Below are 15,337 nucleotides of genomic sequence, written 5' to 3'. Positions count from 1 at the left end.
CATCCTCCATATGATTCACTTATCAGCCCTGCTGCCACACTGCCGGCTGTTCACTGATGATGGACCATGTGCCAATCAGATACCGGGGCTCCAGACTGAAAAAGTTGAGTCGGTGTAACACCAAACAGGAAAGTGCCTTTCATGACAGCAGTACATAATTTTATTAACTTAAACCTTCTTTTAAAATAGGAGAACAAACTAAAATAGGGGATTTGCAAAGATTCGTTAGGCTTGCAACAGAAAACTGGTTTATTAAATATCACACTTTCAAATAACTACATTTTCTATACTATGTACTGCATGTACCTTTAGGAAAATATAATTATAACACTTTTAATATTGGAAATTTCACAGGAAGACAAAATACTAGATTTACTTTTGGAGGATAAAGATTTTAAACCTTTGGTGACACCTACTAAATGTTAATGTCCTAAGTGCAAACACACACTGTCAGCGGTGCATCTCTGTAAATTTGCTAAACCTCAGCTTACATTTTCACTCTAAACGTAATGCATAGACATGTTTCTGCAGGTTAATTCAAGTGAGTTAGTTCCATAATGTGCATAAATGAGGCATCTACTATAGTAAAACATCTACTATAGTAAAACACAAGTGCAAATAAATATGTCTCTAGGAATGTGCAAATAGAGGAGTTGTGCGTACAGTTTTGTTTTTTTTGTTTTTTTTTTTTGCAAGAATTGGATGGCTATCCATTGTGCATTAGCATATGGCTGGCTCGTCCACAGCTTGTGCTCCCTCTGTGACAGCTTTCACACACTTGGCCATCGTCTGGGAGGCTCTGCTTATCGGATCTGTGGGTCAAGATTGAGAGCAGATTTAAATGTTGACCAAAAACAGCAAAATTCAACATAATTATGTGGTCTAACTAGAAAATCCCAGAGTGTTTATAATGATATAGTTTTTTTAAGAAGGGTGTTACTTACACATTTAATGCTACAATTATATGCCGTATTTCGCAAATGAAACGATGGTAACCATGCCATTGAAATCCTTGATGTATCTAAAATTTGGATCCATCTGTGGCATTGCAATAATTAATAATTTAAAAACATACTTTTATTCCTATGAGCTCTGAATCAGATTAATAATCAGAATAAAGATGACTCATTCTGAAAATTTATTTTGCAAATTGTGGATCTAAACTTAATTCATTAACAGTGTGCATAACAAATAAAAAAAAAAGACATATAAACACACCAAGATTATATACAATCTGTGCTTGGCTACATAATAGTTTTTCTGAGATTCAGACTCAGTGTGGATGCTGTGGACAGCTTGTCTTCTTTACAACTACAGAAGTGAAAGAATGCTTTCTTTAATAAGAAAAACAGCAGTAAACACAGCTTAATGTTTTTAATGTTTGTCATAAATTTTCTCAACTTGTAGCACTGGATTTGTGGTTGTACGCAAAAGACCCCTTCATCTGATGGCTGTAAAAAGACCTTAAAGTATTACTTTATTCAGCGACAATGTAAAACTTTAGTGATAATAGTTTTTTGGAAGTTGGAAAGAAAAAAAATACCCACAAAACAGCAGTCAGTGCAAACAAAGCACCCTGTGATTAATTATGAATATTATAAAATGTGGCATTAGTATGAGTATTAATATTACTATATTACTGTTTCTTCCAACAAAAATTTTGTAATTGGTGAATTTATAAAACATTGCTGTCCTGCTGCTGTCCACTGTTGTGTTTTCCTTTGAGAATCTTGTAATGAAAATGATATATCAACTAGGTTTAGTGGGAGGGGAAACACTTGAATTGAGTACCAGTGACCCACCTGTCATATAAAAGTCCTTCACAGTAAGCTGTGGAGGAGCTAAGGGTTCAGTTAGGACAGTCTGGTTCACTGCCTGAAAGAGATAAGCCTGATATCACCATCATCATGGAAAAAAGCATGAAGTGAACTGAGATAAAGTAACCGTACAAACTAAAATTTAAATAAAACTTTATTAGCTCCCTCTCTATGATGACCTAAACACACACTGGAGGAAAACAGCAGCTGACCTTAGACAGTTCATTTGCCTGCTTAAAGTAGTTGGCCTCCTCAACGTCGTCATATCGCACTAGATTTGGAGAAACCTCTGCCAGTCTATCACGCACTTCATCAAGAGTATCATAGGGCAGAGTCACTCCAGCAAGCTTAAATGAGAATGGAAAATACATAGCATTTAATCTCATTTCTTACTGCTTTATATAACATAATTATCTTGTATTGTGGTTCACCTCGGAAATTGCTCTGATGATCTTCCAGTCCTCCCTGGCCATGCCTGGAGGAGTCACTGCCACCTTGGTCTGCTGGGCACGCCCCTCAGTGTTCACATAGGTGCTACATTTCTCAGTATATGCAGCACCGGGAAGTATGATGTCAGCCATTGGTGCACCAACATCTCCATGATGACCTGGACGTTATGGGACAGAGCACTGAAATGAACCCTTAACATGAACACATGCAGAGGGGTGACAAATGAACTGAAAAATCATCAAGTTTCTAATTAAGGTCTTTTTCTACAATCAGCAGTCAGAGCAAGTTCATGCCCTTTATTCCCTCATTTGGTATTTTGATGCTGATGGTTGAGAGTGCTGTGTAACACTTTGGAATCTGTACAATAACTCATCAAACCTTTCAGTGAATTGAAGCATCTGCATTCATTGGTGTTCTTTGCTCATTTACTCAGATTTTTCTGATGCAAAAAATATGTCAAGAATTACACTGCTTCTCTCAGATGCTATACATAAATTAATGTAAATTAGAGATGCTGTGGAGGAGCTTATACTGCTGTGCAGTAAAACAGCTGACCTTGATAGATTATGAAACTATCCTCAGGGAGGTCTTGGCGAGTGATGCAGCCAGCATCCGCTCCTAGTAGGAACAGAACTTTAGGTGGATTCTTTCTGATTGTGTCCACCCCTGGCTTGTACCCAAGATCAAGTGCAGCCACTTGACTGGCAACCCTGAAGACACAGGCAAAACAGCATATATATTACAGTAAAAATCCACTGCCCTATTTCTGGAAGCTTTTCCTCAAATTTTCCAAGACAATGACCTGTGAAGAACATTGAGAACCTTCCAGGTTTCCTCCACTCCACTGCTGACACGAGCATTCTGAGCAATGGTTGACACAGCCGCCATTATCGCAGCTCCATCCTCTCTCTGCAGGCAGCTGCTACCAACAACAACAACAGGATGCTTTGCTTTAGCCAACATCTGCCAGAGGAGATAAAATACACAAAATCAGGAAAAAACATTTCAGTTAGCTGATAATGTGTATTACAGAACTAAGAGTGCTCAGTGTTACCTGTGAGAATGAGTGAGTTCCTGATGCAATTTCTTGAAGAACCTTGGCAGACTCCCCAAGATGATCATAGGTATAACTTAAGTCCACTTCCTTTCCCACAAGGGCCACTTGCAACTCATTGTGAAGCCAGCTAAAGCAGAGGTGACAAGTTCATATTAAACAACATGCAATTTTGTTTAACATCCATCAGATTTACAGCTTTGGCATTGTCCAATAACCAGAATTACTGTTTTAACAGCATTCAATGTACCTTTTTCTGATTCGTGCATTGAAGAGAGGAGCCTCATAGCGTGGGTTGGTGCCTACCAGAAGCAGCAGGTCAGCCTCTTCAATGCCAGCAATTCCAGTATTTAGGAGATAGTTTGAGCGCAGGTCAGTTCTAAGCCAAGGTCAAAAAAAAACAAAAAACTATCATCAGCACTAGCTCAATTGGCTTTGCAGCATTTTCAGTTTTTCTCTTTGTATGGTCTTACCCAGCTCCAGCCATGGGGAACACCTCCTCAGTGCAGAGGTTGTCACTATTCAAACCGTTCAGCAAGTCTTTCAGGGAAATAAGAGCCTCTGCATCCACCAAGCCTCCAACAACAGCAGCTGCATCAGCTCCCTTAACTCCTTGCAACTGCCAAATAAAAAAGATGTTATTTAGGACTGCTAAGTTGAAACCACAAGTCGCCAATTATTATTCACCGTCAAGGAATTTAATTTTATCATAAATTACGTACTGCTCCAGCAACTCGAGTCAGCGCATCCTCCCAGGTTGTGGGAACCAACTGCCCAGACTCATTTTTCACCATCGGCTGAGTAAGTCTCTGCCTCTTTAGTCCATCATAAGCAAACCTGTCAGGATGGAAGAGTTCACCAATAAAGCCAACATCATAAACAAATCTAGATCTGTGAAGCAAACTTTGTATAACATGAAAGGAACCTTGTTTTGTCCGAGATCCACTCCTCATTAATATCCTCATTAAGACGAGGCAGGATTCTCATCACTTCACCACCGCGAGTGCTCACCACAATGTTACTACCCACAGCATCCAGAACATCAACGGACTCAGTCTTCCTGTAGAAAACAAAAGAGAATATGAGACGAAAACAAAAATTGGACCCTAGTAAATTAATCAAGATTTGGAGCACAGTTCAAGAACCTGGTCTCCCAAGGGCGAGCAGTAAATGCATATGGTTTTGAAGTCAGGGCTCCCACTGGGCATATATCAATAACATTCCCGGATAACTCTGACATGAACATCTTCTCCACATAGGTCCCAATCTGCAGGTCATTGCCTCTCCCAGTGGTGCCCAGGTCCTCCACCCCTGCAATCTCACTAGCAAAGCTGTAGAAAAAAATAAATAAATACTTTTTTTTTTCATATTCTAAATTTATATGGCAACTCAACTTACACTAAATATTTTAGTGTGACTCACCGCACACAGCGAGTGCACTGGATACAGCGAGTCATAATGGTTTTGATGAGCGGGCCAATGTTTTTATCTTCCACAGCTCTTTTGCCCTCTGTGAAGCGACTCCTGTCACTGCCAAACTGCATGGACTGGTCCTTCACACAAAATCATATTCAACTGTGTTCATCAGTCTCACAAATAACACCAAGACTCTACACAAAAAATGTCTGTCATATATACACTCACTAACAGAACTATGAAGACACCTCTGAAAACACATCCTTCATTTACCTGTAAATCACATTCTCCCCCTTGATCACAAATTGGACAATCTAATGGGTGGTTAGCCAGCAGGAACTCCATCACTCCCTCTCTGTGTAAAATTAAACAACAGTTTTGATTAACATTGTGTCAGGTTACTGTCATATAAGAGAATGCATTACATTGTTTTTTTTCATTGGGAGAGAGCTAATGCAACTTAAATATAGGTAACCACTATCCCACAAAAATAAAAGTGGACACATCATAAAACCTCAGCCCATCAGACAATTAGGTATAATGGCAGAGCAATAGCAATGCTACAACAGGAATATGGATTATCAGTGCTCTACAAGCCTACAATGACTGTTAAGTGTGAGTTTGATCCTACCTGGCCTTCCTTGTTTTATCAGAGTTGGTTAAAATGTTCCAGCCCTTCATAACAGGCATAGCACAAGCTGCCACTGGCTAGAAGGTACATGAAAAAAAATGATTCCTTATTGTTTTAAGAACACATAGCCCTGTCCCAGTAAAATTAGGCAAGGAAATTAAAAAAAACCTGACAGACATGCAAAGCTTTCTAGAGTAGAGAAAAAATGTGCAGCATAAAACATACCTTAGGAACTTTCTCTATCTCAACAAGACACATGCGACAGTTTCCAGCAACTGACAGGCGCTCATGATAGCAGAAGCGAGGAATCTGCATGCCTACTTTCTCACATGCCTGTGACAGAATACAGTCGGGGTGTTAAGTCTGATATCATGGTTCAATTTGTCAGGAAGTTGCCTGCCTTACTGTATGTAACTGCATGGATGAATTTACCATGTTACCTGCAACACAGTGGTCCCTGGCTCCACCATGATTGGCGTCCCATCCACAAATACCTCCACAAGGTTACTGGCCGCTGCTGTGGCTGCAGAGCGAGCTTCAAGCAAAGACAGAAAAAGGCTAGAGACTGTTACAGAGAAATCACTCACATCATTTAGCATAAATGATGCGAATTCCTGATATTTTCCTGGTGATGGAAAATGAGTGACACTGATTGGTACTGGCTAAACTGAGCCAGTAACAGCCTGGCAGTAAATGTTGTAGCTGGCAAATCTGTAATCCTGTGTATAATCCATCAGTGGGACAAAGTGACTGGGCTGTTCTTGCACACAACAAACAAAATGGCTATTCTATGGAAATACAATACATGTGCTGTACACAACAAAGGTATGGTCAATTAATCAGACGATGAAGTAGCATATTGTTACCATTGTTAGTTGCCGCCGCGCCTCCTTTGGTGATAGCTGCTGGGAAGAGACCACGGCTCACAACAGGCAAACGCAGCATGCTGGAAGAGAGGCGGGGAGGCAAAACACCGGGTGTAAGGTCTAGCTCCTCCGATTCACACGCTTTTCAAGTGTTGACAAAGCTTTAAGATATTCAAAACCGGTGCGTGATTTTAAACCTGGACAACCGCGCAGCCCACATGATGCGACAGCCAAAACAGAAACAGGGCTAGCTGTTAGCTAGCTGCTTATCACTATGGCTGGTAACAACAGGAGAAGCTAAATTATGCTGCGACACATCTTAAAAAGGAGCATGTGTGTACTGTCCGGGGAGCTGTCTACAGGTATAACTACATATCTCTTGTCTTGACACCCGTTGGAAATTTCTAGAAATATAAAACAAAGTGTAGGTGGCGTTGCTGCCCATATAATGTGACTAGCTAACAGTAACATTAGCAGAGGTTTATATAACATTTAATTCAGATGTGCTATCACAAAACACTGTCTCCATATTCTGACGTTACTCAATCATTATCAACTTCCGGCTATTGAAGCGGTGATTAAACATTTAGTCTAAACCCACTAATTTAGCATCGCTGGCTACAAACAAACTGAAGCAACAAACCGGCTAATTGAACCACATTATTCAGATTCCTCGACCCACTTAAAACCTCGTTGCCTTGGTGGTGGCGTCCAAGCTATAAATTATCTATCATTACACAGTAGATAGTATTTCTTGGGGAGATAAGTTGCGTACCTTGTCGGTGTTTGTCCTCATGAGACTGCCTGCGACGCAGATTGCGCACCGTCTTGTTATTCTGCTGCGTCACGGATTAAGTAATCCTGTGTGCCATAATCCAAATAGGACGGCTACCTTTCTGCAGGTACCGACTAAAGTAATCGTAATAAATAAAATAATGTACCCTTTCCTTAGTGGACACTCATCCCATTCCGAGTCAGTGATGATTCAGTAGCAGCAGATGCTTTTCCATCAGATTCAGTCTTTGCTTTGGATACAAGCGTGGATTATTTCCACGCTGTGCAATTTTAAAGAGCGCAGATCTAAAGAAAAATCAAAATGTCAAAGGTCCCTCTGAGTTGACCATAAAGTGATAAAGGCTTTCTAATTTGTTTAAGAAGGATAAAATGTTGCCTTCGTGTCTAGATTGTCTTATTTGTTACATTGATCCTCCACAACAGGATGTTACTTTATCTTAGTGATGTAATCCTTACAAGTCAGAGTTCACCAAGGGGAAATAACAGGACACGGCAAAATTTGTAAACATACCCACAGGAAATGGAAAGGAAATGCACATCTGGCTTTACATCCGGCTTGTGCATAGTTACAAAGAATGAGTAAATCCTCCAGGAAGTCTGTCTGTGCTTAAAACATCAAAGTCTCATCTTTAATAAATTACCATAACACACTGCAAACATCAAGTCAAACAATATAAAAAAATATTCAAACAAGAACAGAATGTGCTCAGAAGAACAATTTTATTAAGATGTATACTTTTTACGTGGAATATATTAAAATAAAAAATGTATTCAAACTAGTTACAAATCAATGCAATACATTAATATGTGACTTTAGCAACTGGTATTAAACTGTATAAAATGCACATAATAATATTATACATAATAATATTAGACTATGATCAGATATCAGAATCAAAAGAATTACAATGGTCTGTAGGGCATTGATGAGCAGATGCCCTTGGTTCAAAAGAGTACGATGAAAAAGTGAATATGTAGATGTATATTTCATTATCAAAAATTGGTATGAAAATTGTGAAGAATGTCCAAACTCGGAGACAACTGCAGATTGTGTGTTTTTTCTGACCAGCTGTCCAAAAGCCAGAGATATTCAGTTTATTACCACATAAGACATTGTATTTTAAAAACAACTTAAACAAGTAATTGATTACCGTAGTAATCACCTATTTCAGCTGTAACTTGGTCTTGACCGTTTCTCATCACTTGGGTAATGCAAATGAAAAATACATGGAAAGATACTAACTCCGTGTCCACATTATACACACTCTCCCTCAGCTTTTTCCATTGAGAGTAATTGTCAGATGAAGTAGGCAGAACTCCATACAAATGAAAGAAAATAGGAAAGTCTTAACACTACAGCTGGAAAGAATCGGTATGATAATCCTCTACATTTACGCTATGTAAGTCATGGCCAGCCACCCTCGTGTTTTTCATGGACAGCTACAAGAGTCTCAGGGTGGTTGCAATCATAGAGTTGATGACGCCACAGGCTCCTCTGGGACACTGTCCTGATGAAGTCCCGGCACAGATTCAATCTCAGTAGCAGAGATTGACTGGCTGAGCTCTCTTAGTGAACTCTTAGTTATGTCCAGGCAAGCGCGCTTCAAGATATGACGAACCTTTTTACCCAAGAGCATGTACAGCAGGGGGTTAATGCAACTGTTAAAAAAGCCTAAGCTAGTGGCAAGAGGAAAGCCTGCTTTCAGTACGTTGTGTAGGTGTAATGAGGAATGTATAGATAACTCCATTAGGCTAAAAGTATGAAAAGGTGCCCAGCATAAAAAGAAGGCCAGAATTACTGCAGTGACTGTTTTAGAGAAGCTGGACATGCGAACTGAGCCCCTGGATTGAGTCACTTTGATTGTCAGAAGTATTCCTGTCACACATACAGAAGTAAACGGCAGAAGAAAGCCCACTGTGGTACGGATGACTACTATTATAATGTGTATCATGGCTGCTGTATGCCCATCCTGAACATGGTAGTTGTTGAAGCACACCACCTTGTCATGTAAGCGTACGGTGTCACGAAAAATCAGCGCAGGACAGCTCATGGCTCCGGCTAGTGCCCATATGCAGGCACATATAACCCAGGCTCTGTCTACAGTGCGATACCTCTGAGACCAGTTGAGGTGGACCAGAGAAACATACCTGTCTATGCTGAGCACTGTGAGAAAGAGCACACTGGCATACATGTTCATCGCGGACACAAATGAGTTAAGCTTACATATGATCACACCAAAGTACCAGTGGAAGTCCCGCAGTATGTAATCAATGTAGAAGGGTAGAAAAAGCACAAACACAAAGTCTGCCATCGCAAGATTGAGCAACCACACACTGTTGACAGTCTTTTTGCTTTTAAATGCTGTCACCCAAATAACGATTCCATTTCCAATCAGACCAAGCACAAAGGAAATAATGTAAATAACCACTGAGATAATGTGCATTGTTTCCCTTTGCCTGTGTTCTACTTTAAGATCTTCCAAGTCGCCATACTCCAGGTAATAATCATAGGAGTAGTTTCCATAGTCCTCACCAGATTCACCCATTGTTGCAAAGATCTGTTAGAAGAAGGAAAATCTCATGATCAGATGAATGATCAATAAAAACAGTATCTCACAGAATCCCTCTGTGTTATAATCATCCCACAACACAAGTTCTCACCTCACACTCTTTATGATTATGCCTTGCTATTCTCCAGAAGGATTCGGTTGTCTGCCCTGCCCCTCTCTCCGATCATTCAGCCCATGTATTGAGGCTAAGACTGGGTGTGTCCTGAGAAACCCTGGAACATAGTGTCAACATCCATTTGGATCAACAAATGTGGACAAGAGATACCTCACAAATGAGGCAGAAAGAGCCTTCATAGCATGACTCATATAGTTTGTTCTGTAAGTAAATGTGGAAGAATGTGTTGTTACATAATTCGTGCATGTGGAAACACAGTGTCAGTGTTTGGATGATTAAAAACATGCCATACAACAACACCATAATAAGCAAAAAATATGAGTGAAAGGTTATATTTTGCACTTCATCTACAACGTTATCATCAAGGCCAAAATGGTGCACATAACTACTACAATTTTTACTCAAGACTTGAGATCAAAGTTATTTCATTCACACTCAGGTTTTTTTTTTTTTTTTTTGTTTACCTATCTCTGGTCTTCATTACATAGTACATATTTACTCAAATATGAACCAACTTTGAAAACTAAAGTTTAAGTAAAAGATACCATGAACAGAAAACCTTCAATTACCAGAAGAACACTGAGAATGTAAATGAAATCTTCAGATCTGCAACTTTGTGTAGTGAACCATTAGACCAGACAGTGACTGTTTAAGACCACATGAACAAAACCAGTGTAATCAACAAATAAACAAGACATAGAATATGTCCTTTAGAAATAAAAAGCTACAGCAGACATCAGTATTTCATTAAACAATAGAGAAACAATTGATATTTAAGTAACTAATTTTAGAAGAATTAAGTACATCATTTAAATCTTAAAGAGAAAAATGTAAACATGGTAAATTTACTGGAAAGAGAGAAAAAAAGAAAACTGCACACTAAAAGAAAGACTGCTGAAAAGAGTAGAAAGTAAATGGACACATGCTGACTGTGGAATCTATTCAGTCAACGAAAAAGTAGAGTCTGTCCTGTTATTATAGCAAGAATATCTTTATGAAAGTACACAGGACCATAAATATTTAGCCTGTCGAATAGGAAATAAGTTCACAGTACAATCAGTGCCACATACACACCACTTGCTAGAGCCTGAAGAAGAGAGCTGCATCGCTTACCAAAGTGCAGCGCCCCCCTTTCATGAGCATTTGGATCGAAACACCGCTAACTTAGCCCCTTTAGCTCCGTTTATTATTTTTTTTCCCCCGGGCCTTGTCTGCGACTTCCCCACTCGGCTGCGACAACTCTTTTCTGTTGCATGTGCAGTCTCCCCGCGCGTCCATCCAAACTGAGCTCCGTCGCTCGGCGCACACACACACACACACACAGAGCCGAGATGTGCAGTGGGCGCGCCTGGTCGACGCGTCAAACGCAGCACGAACAAAACTTATTGGTCACCCGCACGGAATGAAGAATGCTTTCATTCAGAGGAGCCGCGGCCGCTTCTCACAGCAGCGGGGTACACCCTCAACGCACGGGTTTTCCGCTTAGTGAGTAAACGGGAAAGTTTTGAATGTTGCAGATTTTTTTGTTGTTGTTGTTGTTTTTCTTTTTCTCCCCTCCAAAAGGCACCAGCTGCCTCGGTGGGTAGGGCCTGCAGAGAGAGAGAGAGAGAGAGAGAGAGAGTTTGTGTGCTGCCAGCTGCCTCTTTCTGCATTTTTCTTCCTAAAAAGCATTGAACTCGTCGACATGTCACCTTGCGGCTTGGTGCCCATTAAAACACAATAAACTTGTGGTGGGCCCGCAAGTGCAAGTTTGATTGCACTGTAAAGTGTTCGTTGAAACAACTTGGGAAATTTAAGTGTATTTCCAGACACAACACAGATTTTGGACCAGTTTGCCAAAGCTGGGCAGTGTCCTCTGGCAACTTGAAGCAACAGCACGGTTAAGAAATGATGAGAAGGGTACTCCTGTGATTTACTGGTGCATTTCTGTACAATCGTGGGATTTGCAGAATTAAAAAAAAAAAAAAAAGGTCAGCATTGAATGCATCTGAAAATTTAGTTCATAAGTTTGATGCTACACTTCCCATAATGCAGTGCCCTGCAGGGGGAGGTGTGGATGACCAGGGGAAAAAAATAGTGAAACTATAAATATGATTTACAGGGAAAATAAACAAGGGTTTGCTGAGGGCGGGACATCATCAGGGATTATTTTCTCAAGACTTGATAAAGCTTCTCCAAAGCCACAGACAACACCACTGTCCATGACAGGATCCAATAAAATAGCAAAAAAATCAACAAGTGCCCCTTCAAATAATTTATTTATACAATATCCATGCAAAGTAAAATATGGTTAAAGGAGCTATTTGTAAGTTTTGCTATTCCTACAAACCCAATGTTAGCATAAACAGCCGTTTACTCACCAGTCTAGAAGAAACATTGCAAATTCAGCATCAAACTTCATTCCTTTCCTCGCCAAGAGCTATCGCCAGAGGTGGAAAGCAACACCAATGTTAACTCTTGTTTTGCTTCTAATTCTGTCACTTTTTTTCTTCAGCAAAAGGTAGCATGCTAACCAGCTAGCTCTGGCCCAACCCGACCGTTTTGTCACTTTCTGACAGCGACTCAGTGTAGCCTCCAATGTGCCCGGAAGACACATCACTGCTCAGAGGGTTTTTATCACATCTTGTATTGTAAACACAACAATGGCTGAAGCTCTTGATAATACATACAACCATCCCCACCTGCTCGTGGCAGGAAACCAAATTTGGCAGCAGAGAAACCCTACAAATAGTCCCTTTAATGTATGGTTAATCGGGTACTCCAGAGATGAAGTGATGGACTTTCCATTTAGTAGAGATAGATAAATAAAAAGACCGGTCAAAATGGATGCAACAGAGGCTGAAATATCTTGACTTTTAGTCCATCGTTTGAGTTAAGATCCAAAAGGTGTGATCCTATACTTCCCATAATGCAACTTAATCTTAAATTAAGATTATTAAATGTCCACATCTTAAAAAAAATCATGCCCCACTTAGTAAGACAGGCTTTGTGTTAAAAATGAAAAGGTCTCAAGCCCAAACTGTAACTTGACAAAACGTCACTAAAGCCACAGAAGACATTGTACATAAAAATACACTGGTACTGGACTTAGGCATTAGAAATAAAACGTGTTGCAAAAGTATCCAATATGAATGTAATTACTGGGCACATTGGGCTGGTTTGTTAGTGTGTTCTGCAACTGTTCATGCAAAAAGTATAGCTGTCTTTTCTGCTTCAATCACAAATTACAGAGGAAAATAGAGACAAATGTCTGCACCACAGTCTATCATCAGTGCTGCCACACTGCTCACTGTGGGTTCTGACTACACCCTACTCAACACCTGTCTAAAACAAAACACCTGCTGTCATATCACTGGTGGAGGCATAGCCTGACCTTCGTTATGTTTGAACATTTCAACTTTCTGGCTTGCAATTGTGGAATCAACCCTTTATATCCTGAACAAGAAATGAATTACATTGAAAATCTGTGAAACCACTTGGCAGAGACATACAGTTCGCAAAGCAGTAAATTACTACTGTTACTACTACTGCTACGGCTGATGTTGATGAATCACTCAGGTTTAATCATCTTGCCTTTTTCTTAAATGATGCAGGTTGAACTGACAAAGCCTTAGACTGTTCATGTGGACACTGCTGCTTACTCATCCCTTTTTGTTTTAACAGATAGTCAGACAGCCTTGTCTCCATTGTCTCAATCTCCAGTAACCCACAGTGACCATCTCACCCCTCATTCAGCCCTGAGGGGGGAGCTGTCATTTCCTCCAATAGCTCTGTTTTGTGTGTGTGTGTGTGTGTGTGTCCTGCGTAGTCTTATAATCAAACCTAGAAGTTGTGCCATGCACTGATTATAGTCTGTGGCCTCTGTGACACAGTCTTCCTTGAAGATATGCTGCTGTCTTAACAAAGAGACTAACTGCAGAAAATGTTCCTACTGGGACTTTTCAGGAGATTTAATGAAGCAGTCATCATCACTTAAACACCAGCATTCATGCTTTTCCTCACATACTGTTTCAAGAAACTGGCTTTAGATCTATGAATCCCCCACTTGCTCAACCATCACACTAAAACACTTTTATCCATGTGGTAGGGGTAACATATATGATTGCTAAGATTTGAATTAAGTTTTTGAATGATACTATTAGAGCTGCAATAAATGGTTATTATTATGAAAATGTTCTTCTATTGACTGCCAGTTATTTTCATAGTTAATTAGTTAATCATTTTCATAAAATGATGATGTGATCAACTAATCAGTTCACTAATTAATCAATGAATCAATTATTTCAGCTCTAGCAACTGCTGATGCCAGTCAACACTGCTCCACACTAGTATTGACTGTCTGACTTGTGTCAAAGTAACTTGAATAAGACTTTGTAACATCTGTGATTTGTCACTGTAGGAAAAGCATATATGAAACTAACAACATTAACAATGATTTCAAACATGCAACATGTCTTTTTTTCCCCTCACAAATGTATTGTTTTCATAATTGGAAAAGCAAAATAAATAGCTGTAGTGCAATGTGTTAGTACAATTCTTCATATAATAATTTATTGCTACACATACAGCATTCATGAAAGTTGATGGGTTAGCACCTTACCATTACATTGATAGGAGAAAGTCTGGGAAGCAGTGGCCCTTAAATGCAGAATAATTTTTTAGGGAACAAATTTTGTTTTACACGCATTAAATAACTAAAATGTGAAAACAAAAATGTATATGTAGGATTTGTGCTGCTTTTATGTAGCTGTAATTTGTGAGAGATATCCAGCATGCTCTATCTGAGGTGGTTGACTAGATAGATAAGGGTCAATAGGTCAAAGTTTGGCCAGTTATACTATGTGGGCCTCTTTCACAGAAGACAGCACAGACAAATAATGAAATTTATGACGGGTAAATTCCATTTAGCTGCTTCAGTTTCAGGGTCCTGCCTGCTGCCTCAGTGTCACAGTGTCACACATCACCTAACATCTGTGTCTTTCCTTCCATGAAATATCTCCTGTGAAAAATAATTATTGACAAACCAATATATTTGACTAATACCTACAGAGATCACAGCACTTGTGGTCTGTTCTTTCATCATAACATTTATGAAATCTTGTACCAAGTATTGAAATGCAAGTACATTTATTCAAGCACTGACATACATTTTAAAAGTACCTGCATTATGCTATTTCCTGTTTTTCCTTTCCTTTTTAGACCTCTACTACATTTTAGAGGGAGATACTGTCCATTTCACCAGCTACATTTCTGTGATATCATATTATAGGTTAAACCACCCAACAACAAATAGTTCACTTTGCTTTAACTTGCTAAAACATGAAAGTGCTGCTCACCTATTCATCTAATAGTGGCTTTTCTACCTTACATTTTACTGGTAATATCTCTGTACTCGTAATAAAATAAAGGAATTCAGCTCTTTTTAAAACGTGGTATTGCTAAAAGTAGTTCTACCACTGAAGAGAAGACGTAAAAAGTCACACTTAGTGAAAGCAATGATTTTAAAACTAGTAGCTATTAACCCATATATCCTATTATTGTTTGCCACAGCAGTGCCTATAGCCTACACTACATTTTACTGCGATATCTAAAACCATTGTATGTCGAAGGAATGGACTGAGTC

At 39.5% G+C, this 15,337-nt stretch overlaps 2 protein-coding genes across 8 annotated transcripts; both read right to left on the bottom strand.

The window, feature by feature from the left end:
* Window positions 1-133: 133 nt before the first annotated feature.
* Window positions 134-7,443, bottom strand: LOC139619647 (NADH-ubiquinone oxidoreductase 75 kDa subunit, mitochondrial). Of its 7 annotated transcripts, none has more exons than XM_071474933.1 (19): window positions 7,010-7,383; window positions 6,235-6,431; window positions 5,809-5,903; window positions 5,594-5,701; window positions 5,369-5,445; window positions 5,011-5,092; window positions 4,744-4,874; window positions 4,467-4,652; window positions 4,247-4,381; window positions 4,044-4,158; window positions 3,795-3,940; window positions 3,572-3,700; window positions 3,322-3,451; window positions 3,070-3,230; window positions 2,823-2,977; window positions 2,249-2,424; window positions 2,030-2,164; window positions 1,803-1,875; window positions 134-812 (listed from the first exon to the last, which is right to left on the bottom strand). In XM_071474933.1, exons 2-19 carry the CDS (start codon window positions 6,311-6,313, stop codon window positions 721-723), a joined length of 2,205 nt encoding a protein of 734 aa, XP_071331034.1. In that variant the 5' UTR covers window positions 6,314-6,431; window positions 7,010-7,383; the 3' UTR covers window positions 134-720. The 7 variants fall into 7 exon arrangements, with proteins under 7 accessions (XP_071331034.1, XP_071331033.1, XP_071331035.1 ...); XM_071474932.1 differs by having other exon boundaries at window positions 226-812; window positions 6,235-6,314; window positions 7,010-7,443; XM_071474934.1 differs by lacking the exon at window positions 7,010-7,383 and adding an exon at window positions 6,878-6,895 and having other exon boundaries at window positions 226-812; window positions 6,235-6,314.
* Window positions 7,444-7,732: 289 nt separating this feature from the next.
* Window positions 7,733-11,299, bottom strand: cmklr2 (chemerin chemokine-like receptor 2). The gene is made up of 3 exons (XM_071474941.1): window positions 10,828-11,299; window positions 9,691-9,811; window positions 7,733-9,587 (listed from the first exon to the last, which is right to left on the bottom strand). Exon 3 carries the CDS (start codon window positions 9,573-9,575, stop codon window positions 8,496-8,498), a length of 1,080 nt encoding a protein of 359 aa, XP_071331042.1. The 5' UTR covers window positions 9,576-9,587; window positions 9,691-9,811; window positions 10,828-11,299; the 3' UTR covers window positions 7,733-8,495.
* Window positions 11,300-15,337: the final 4,038 nt, after the last annotated feature.

This window comes from Trachinotus anak, unplaced genomic scaffold, assembly GCF_046630095.1.
Source record: "Trachinotus anak isolate AG129_WGS33_773 ecotype Australia unplaced genomic scaffold, CSIRO_AGI_Tana_v1 ptg000001l, whole genome shotgun sequence".
NCBI lineage: Eukaryota > Metazoa > Chordata > Actinopteri > Carangiformes > Carangidae > Trachinotus > Trachinotus anak.
Note: the sequence above shows the minus strand (reverse complement) of the source record. Positions and strands in the feature narration are given on the sequence as shown.